Source organism: Anarrhichthys ocellatus, unplaced genomic scaffold (genome assembly GCF_004355925.1).
Source record: "Anarrhichthys ocellatus isolate YVR2014 unplaced genomic scaffold, GSC_Weel_1.0 scaffold248, whole genome shotgun sequence".
Taxonomy (NCBI): domain Eukaryota; kingdom Metazoa; phylum Chordata; class Actinopteri; order Perciformes; family Anarhichadidae; genus Anarrhichthys; species Anarrhichthys ocellatus.
In genome coordinates, this window is record NW_022280278.1 from 12,234 (window position 1) to 20,847 (window position 8,614).

Below are 8,614 nucleotides of genomic sequence, written 5' to 3' on the forward strand. Positions count from 1 at the left end.
CCCACTCACACGAACCCACTTCCTGCCAGTGGAAGTTTAAAACCACAGACTGTGGACGTAATCATCTTGATGTCATCCATCGGTTTGTGGACATTTTGGAAGCCTCAAGTTCGCCATGTTGGTGTTTTTGCACTGAGGAGGAGTGACGTAGAGACGCCGTATACGTCTCTGGTAGAGACCTGTCAATCACCGTGTAGCCCCGCCCTAAAGCATCCCCTGCTTTATGGTCTGTTTGACTCTAAATGGACCATAATGTACTAAATGAACATCATGCTGTATTGAAGAAGACTTGAAGCTAGAGATTGAGACCATAAACGCATGTTTACTGAGGAGAAGTAGAGTGAACACTCGCTCCGTGAAGAGGACCTGTTCCTGTAGATCTGAGGGACTCGATTCTTAGTTTCAGGTGATTCGACGCCTGTTCTAAGAACAGTTATTAATATTATATTCTGCCAAGAAATGCCCCTAACAGCGTCACACTGCTCCTTTAAAGCCGTTTCACACTCTACAGTTCAGAACTATGTGAATGGGTCACTTTGCTCGGAGTGTGCCGGTTGGTGAGGCCAAAGTCACCAATTAACACGGAAACAAGTTACTCTTTAACACCGGTTGACTTTAAAGTCTGTCTTGTGGGCAACGACAGACTCGTCATAGATTTTTAAACGCTGCTGGACCCTCGATCTGGTTGTCAAAACACCATTTAAACCCAAATGACTCAACAGCTGAATGAGTTCGAAAAGAGAAAAACTAAACCACGACTTAATTATGTGAAAGAACACAAGAGAAATGTATTAGAACTAAACCACCACCACCACTAAACTAAACCAAACTAAACTATCTGGATGATTTTTTTAAGCAAAATTACAAAAATATTCTCAAACTCAAAGCCTCTTAATTCAGATGATTTGCTGCTTTACCTGGTCATGTGATAATCAATCAATCGAATCTCTTTAATCTCTCCGACAGGCAGTTTGACGGCATCGCCATGAGCTACAGGAAGTAGCAAAGACTGTATATAAGAAGTGGGCGTGGTCCCGGATAGCTTATCCATTGGTTAGTGGACTGACGTTTTGAAGCCTCGAGTTCGGCATAGTGGCCGTCGCCATCTTGTATTTTTTTGGAACCAGAAGCGATACAAGAAGGCGGAGCCAAGTACGACAGATTGTGGAATCGTTTTTCGGTGACCAAAAATGTTCCAATGAACTTTCACGGAATGAAAACAGCGTGAAAGTTAAAGTTGTAAGACAAAAAAAACACGGACAACTCCCAGACCGGACAACGCTGTGGTGTCGACCTGTCATTCACCAGCAGAAGCAATCTGTAGATTAACGCATGATGGAATTGATCGTCAGCTGCAACTCTACATAACTTTATTTTAAACATATAGTTTGTAAAAATACCAAACACGCCAGGAGGAATTTTGAATTAAGGTGTACAAAATAACACACAAGACATCTCCAACAGTGTACCACTGTGTTGAATATGTCTACATGCAACTTTAGGAAGAGTTTATAGCTTTGAAAACATTAAAACAAACAAACACACCTTAATGTGGACCACACACACACACACACACACACACACACACACACACACACACACACTTTAAACCCACCCCTTCAAACTTGTAATCAGTCCCACACACACTGAGCAGACCCAGCAGACCCTACTGGTCCAGTCCCAGTAAGGAGTGCTGGTGCTGCTGGTTTTCTTACCTGTTCAGGTGAGCGGAGGGTCGACCGTGTGTCTCTGAGTTTCCTGCAGTTTCAGCTTCAGGGTGGAGGCTCCAAACCTGCTGCTGTGTTACTTCACACTCCTCCCATCGTCTTCTTCTTCTTGTTTGAGGTTTATTGGCGGTTGACAAACAATGAACTGGTGCATTACTGCCACCAACTGGTCTGGAGGGTGGATCAGGATGTCTAAAAACTATCTTAAACTTTAAACTATATATATATATATACATATATATGTATATATATATGTATATATATATATATATATATATATATGTATATATATATATATATATGTATATATATATATATATATGTATATATATGAGAGCGAGAGCACCTGACTCGGTGTTCGGACGAACGTGCGCTCCGGGTCCAAACTGAAGAATATTTAAGTCGTGGTAACAAGTTTGACAACTGCAGTCGCAAATAATCGTATTTCAAAAGAGGCCATTATTTACAGAGAGACAGAGACAGAGAGAGAGAGGACGGCAGGACGCTGCAGGAACTCAGCAGCGTCCCCCAAACATTTTGAGGAAAGTGACGCAAACTCAACAGAGACAGCCCAAACCAAGCAGGGAGAGAAAGAGGTAAGAAAGAGAGAAGGCAAGTCACTGCTCTGTTCATTCTGGAGGCAAAGCTGAGCTTATCGTACCCCAAATGCTCACCGACAGTCAGCAAACACCTCCTCCATTGTCACGCTGTTATTCGGGGGACGATCCTCACTCCCTGCCGGAGAGACGGAGGTGGCGTTTCGGAGGACGCCATTCCTCCCGAACGCACCTCGATAGAGCGCCAATCACTCAACACACCAAGCAGTAAAAGACAAGAAACTCACTTGACCATCCGCCTCAACAGAGGAAGAAACATAGCTAAAAGATCAGAAATCATTCAAATCTAGCGCCACTCGCACTTCCACCGTCTCGTCTCCACTCACCGGAAACGGAGAGAGAGAGACGGTGGCGTAGAGAGAGTGAGAGAGAGACGGTGGCCTAGAGAGAGAGAGAGAGAGAGACGGTGGCCTAGAGAGAGAGAGAGAGAGATAGACGGTGGCCTAGAGAGAGAGAGAGAGAGAGAGACGGTGGCCTAGAGAGAGAGCGAGAGAGAGACGGTGGCCTAGAGAGAGAGAGAGACGGTGGCCTAGAGAGAGAGAGAGATGGTGGCCTAGAGAGAGAGCGAGAGACGGTGGTCTAGAGAGAGAGAGAGAGACAGTGGCCTACAGCAAAAAAAATAAAGATTAGAAGAGAGAGAGAGAGAAGAGTAGCTGCACCAGAAATGAGCTTCTAAACCCATCTAAGACTTGAACCTGAAAAAGTGAGACAAACTGCATAGATATCTATATGTCAGTTGACAACTAGCTGGCAACTAACTGCAGGCTAACTGAGAAGTAAATAACTGGTAAACTGGTCACCATGGAAACTGGTCAGCAGGCAGCTCCCAGCACACCCATGAGAGCAGAGAGCGGAGAAATAGAGTACCCTGCTACATGTAAAAGTGTAACAGCCAGAGAGAAACAAAAGGAGAAGATATTACGTGAAAACCCAGAGGTCCTCTTCACTGACTATACCCAACAAAAAGAAGGAAGGAAGAAGAACAACCTCCTCTTCTTCACTGATTCGATTTATATCTGGAAAGATATTCTGTGCAGCAATTATGCATTCGTATCCAGTGAGGGTATTGGCTCAGGAGGCAGATTAAAGATCTGTAAAGATGAACATCTTGACAAGGATGACCCTCTGCTTACCATCACATACTACACCAAAGGAAAGGTCATGGTCCAAGGGAATGAAACCAACCTGGAGTCCTTTGAAGAGGTATTCCCACTGTTGAAAGCTGAGATGGATGCCAAGAGGGTCAGTGTCCGCTCTGACAGTGAAGATGATGAGAACCCAGTAGAGAACCTCACCACCCTGTCCATCTCTGCCCCTCCCACACCTGCCAGCTCCACCAACAAGCTGAAAGAGAATATGGCCCTGCTGGAGCTGGACTTTGCTGAATTCAAAGAGCTGACCCAGGCCAGACTGTCTGACCTCCCAGACAACACTCTGCAACAGCTTAAAGAGGAGCTCCAGCAGCTCAAAGAGGAGCTCCAGCAGCTCAGGAGAGACAACCAGGCCTTGGCATCTGACCTCAGAGGAAGTCTAGAGACACTCAAACAGGACAACAGTCTGCTCCGTACTCAATTCGCCAAAGTGAAGGAGGATGCTGAGAATAGAGAAAGGAGCTTCACCAGACAAGTCCAACACCTGACGGACCAACTCTCATCCGTCCCAACAAAGACAAATACAGAGACACAAACTCTCCCTGCCAGTGTCCCAAACCCCTGCCTTGTCCCTGTCCCACCCCCTCTGTTCTACACTCAACCCAACAACACCCTGGCACCTCCTGATACATCCACACAGCCAGCTACCAACAGCCAGCTCTGCCCCGGATCAGCTTTCCTCCACTCAGCCTGAAGAGCAAGCCCCACAAGTGGTCCTGTTGACTGACTCTAATGGGAAATTCCTGGACACAAACAAGCTTTTTCCTGGTAAAAAAGTGCTTTCTAAACGCTGCAGCACCACAGGCCAGGCAATGAAGCTGTTGAAAAAGGAGACTTTCAGGAGCCCTCAATACATGGTGATCCACAGGAACAAATGACCTGCACAGCCTCCGTAAGAACACTGCTAAAGCAGTGAGGAAGATGGCAGAGCAGGCCAGTAAGGAATTCCCTGACACCCGCATTGTGATCTCCACCTTGCTGCCTAGGACAGACACCCCTCCCCATGTCATAAATATGGAGATCAGAAGAGGATGTGCCCCCTTACCCAATGTCCACCTGGCCTTCCACCCAACCGTTGGCACCTGGGACCTCTATGATGGACTCCATCTACACAAAGAAAGAATGGGGATATTTGCAAAGACCCTTAAAGACACGGCTCTGGGACACAATCCTTCCACCCCCTCCGTTACTAGGAGCTTTAGAGACCATCCCAGACCTCCCAGACCGCCCAGATCTCCCAGAACTCCACCCCCCCACCACCACCCCAGTATGAGGCAGAACCAGAGGAGGCTACCTTCCCCCTCCTCGGCCCCTGCCCTCCAACCCCTTTTACAATATCAGCAGCAGAGATATGCAGCAGCAGCACCTGCCCCTTATCCCCCTCCCCACCCACAACAGCGGAGCTATGCTGCAGTCGTAGCCCCGCCTACTGCCACAGTCCCTCCCCCTGCTACCTCTGAGCTGGGAGACATCAGAGAGATGCTGCGCACCCTGTGCACCCGTCTTCTGCTCAGCTAAGATGAACATACTGAGAACACCTTCCCACTTGAATAACAGAACAACATGGAAATATATTGTTAATCAATAGTGGTAACAACAGCAATAGTAGTAGTCAGTGTAAGAGCCATTTTGTTGTTTTTGTTTTTGTACAACCTCCCACCACATGGGGGCGTAGTGCCGGTGTGATCCTGGCCACAGGTAATATAATCAGTGGGTTCATTGGGCACAGGTTGTTGCTAATAGGTGGAAGCAAACAGTTTTTGAGCGTGAAGTTTTAGCAAATGCAAATGTTATGATTTATTGGCATTGAGGAGAAAATTGCACTGAAGAGAAAGTGGTGTACTCTGATTATGTGAGGAATAAAATGCCTATATTTGAAACTAGACTTTGTTATTTATGGCACGCATCAGAACAAGCATTACAGCAACCGTAGTGACTTTTTTATTGGGAAGCAACGGTCAATACAGTCAGTATAGTGGTAATATTAGTGAAAATAGTACATGCCCCCATGAAATTTATGTCAAAATTATTATTATTATCAGTATTGTACATGTATAGATCGTGGTAGGTGTTCTTTATATTTGTCTCACTATACAGGTTCATTTTGATTGTTTTTTCTAAATGCGCTCATTTCATATAAGCTGCTGGAATATTCAAGGTCTCCACTCCTCAACCTTTGAACTGAAAATTGAAGACCCTGAATTCATGAAATCTATCAAAGACGTTGATATAATTGTGTTAACAGAAACATGGTGTCAAAATGATTTACTCACTCACTGTCCTCCAGGATATAATGAAGTCATGGTGCCGTCTATCAAATTTAAAAACATACGCAAGGGCAGAACATCGGGGGGGATCTTGGTGTGGTATAAAGGAGACCTTTGCCATAAGATCTCACCAGTAAAACAGGGTAAATCACACATCTGGTTAAGGTTAGACCAAACTCTGGGCATAACTGATAGGGATCTATATCTCTGTGCTATCTATATACCCCCAGTGGATTCTCCTTATTATGAAGAAGACATTTTTGAAACTCTTCATTGAGAAATCGCCTATTTCCAGGCCCAGGGAAACGTGCTTCTAACTGGAGATCTAAATGGACGAACAGGAATTGAACCTGATGTCATCGACCCACAGGGCAACAACCATGTCTTTGGTCAAACTCCCTTATTTACCACACCAACCATCACCCACCGGAACAACCTGGACTCTGGAATAAATAAAAGTGGCAAGGAGATCGTGCATCTCTGCCGGGCCTTAGGCCTGTACATAGTTAACGGTAGGTTCAGAGGGGACTCTTTAGGTAGGTTCACATACTCCTCAGCTCTTAGATCTAGTGTAGTAGACTATGCAATCACTGACATGGACCCCTCCACTATCAGTGCATTCACTGTCAGACAACAATCACCCCTCTCAGACCACAACCAAATAAATCTGTTCTTTAAACTCTCAGGTCAAATGAATGACATAAAAAAAGAACCCAGTAAGCTGTTTAAATTAAATGCTACTTACCGATGGGCCCGACAGTGGAGACAAATTCATCATGGCCTTGAACTCACCTGATCTGATAGATGACATATCAATATATGACCAAAATCAATATATCCACACCAGAGACGGTGTAAACAAGGCCATTGATGATATCAATATGATATTTCACAAGGCAGCTATTAAAGCTGACCTTATAAAACAAGCACGGAAGCCTGTAAAAAGGCAAAACACGGAAAAATGGTTTGATCAAGAATGCAAGAGCATCAGAAAAGACCTGAGAAAAATAGCAAATGAAAAACATCGCCAACCAAACAACCCAGCCTTACGCATCAGGTACAATGACATTTTAAACACGTATAAATGTACAATTAGGAACAAAAAACAAAATTATACCCACATGAAACTTGAAGATATTGAGAACGCCATTGATCAAAATCAATTCTGGGATATGTTGAACAACTTCAACACAAAGCAACCACAGGCATTACCCATCCAACATGGTGACATCTGGAGAGCACATTTTGAACATTTGTACAAAGATATACCAATAAATCAAACTAACTCAGACCAATATATTACAAAAGAAAAACTCCAAACATTAGAAGAAATAATTAAAGACAACCAGAACCCCCTTGATTTCCCAATGACTTGGGAAGAACTGAGCACACAGACAAAGTGTCTCCGGCCAAGGAAAGCTTGTGGTCCAGACAGCATCAAAAATGAGATGCTCAAATGCGGCACCCCAGAGATGCAGGGTGCAGTGTTGAAGTTGTTCAACATCATATTACAATCAGGGTGTTTTCCTGACTCCTGGAGCAAAGGGCTCATTTCACCCATTCATAAGAGTGGTGACAAGTCAGACCCTAGTAACTACCGGGGCATCTGTGTCAGCAGCTGTCTCGGTAAATTATTCTGTAGTATTCTCAATAAAAGAATACTACATTTCCTTGACGAACACTCCATCTTGAGTAAAAATCAAATTGGCTTCCTCCCAAAACACCGGACCACCGACCATGTATATACCCTTCATACTTTAATTAACAAACATGTCCACCAAACAAAAAATGGTAAAATATTTGCTTGTTTTATTGATTTCAAGAAAGCCTTGGATTCTATTTGGCATGAAGGGCTCTACTACAGACTCCTACAGTGTGGGATAGGGGGCAACATGTATGATCTGGATAAATCAACGTATTTGGAAAATAGATGTGCTGTTAAAATTGGAGACAAACAAACTGAATCCTTCACCCAGAAAAGAGGTGTTCGTCAGGGTTGCAACTTAAGTCCGACTTTATTTAATATATATATAAATGAACTTGCTGTTGAGTTGGATCAATGTGCTGCTCCTGGGCTCTCCCTCCTAGAGAGAGAGGTGAAGTGTCTGCTTCATGCCGATGACCTGGTTCTACTGTCTCCTACTGAACCAGGACTACAGCAACAGCTGGACAGAGTGCAACAGTTCTGTCACAACTGGGCCCTGGCAGTGAACATGAAGAAAACCAATGTCATGATTTTCCAAAAACGCCCCAGATGTCAGGAAAACTGAGCCCAGAGAAGAGTCCCCTATGTCAGCTGGTGCTGAGACTAGCTGCCTTCTCTCAGACACACGGGGACCAGTCTCTCAACAACACGGCTCTCCAAACACCAACCAGAGTAAAACACATCATGGCGAGATGTAAAGAAGCCTATCTGGAGCACTGGAGAGAGGAAACTGGGGGCCAAAGCAGACTGGAATGTGATCTGGCCCTAGAGAGAGACTATGAATTGGCAGAGTACCTCTCTACAGTCAGAGACATGAAGCAGAGACAGAACCTCACCAAGTACAGGCTCAGTGACCACAAACTGGAGATTGAAACAGGACGACACAAAAAGTCATGGCAACCAAGAGAGAACAGAACATGTGGTCACTGTGGGACCGGTGAGGCTGAGACGGAGATGCACTTCCTCCTAAAATGCAAAACATTCCATAAAATTAGGAACAGCTACCTCAACAAATTTGACTCTGTGATTTGAGATTTTAAAAAATGGAGTGATATCTCAAAATGAAAAGTCCTCCTAGGAGAAGGAGAGAGGAGACCTTGCTGCCCAGTATGTACTAACATGCCACAACCTGAGGGACAGCAGGTGA

The 8,614-nt window shown here is 44.7% G+C and overlaps 1 protein-coding gene across 2 annotated transcripts in view; it reads right to left on the bottom strand.

Moving 5' to 3' along the window:
- LOC116401105 (deoxyribonuclease-1-like 1) overlaps positions 1-2,691 on the bottom strand; it is a 13,517-nt gene extending 10,826 nt beyond the window's left edge. For both annotated transcript variants that reach the window (XM_031879348.1, XM_031879347.1), the window contains exons 1-2: positions 2,402-2,691; positions 1,716-1,898 (exon numbers count right to left, since the gene is read on the bottom strand). In XM_031879348.1, coding sequence (XP_031735208.1) covers positions 1,716-1,898; positions 2,402-2,427 — 209 coding nt within the window. In that variant the 5' untranslated portion in view covers positions 2,428-2,691. The remainder of the gene's footprint in view (positions 1-1,715; positions 1,899-2,401) is intronic.
- Between the last annotated feature and the right edge of the window lie 5,923 nt (positions 2,692-8,614).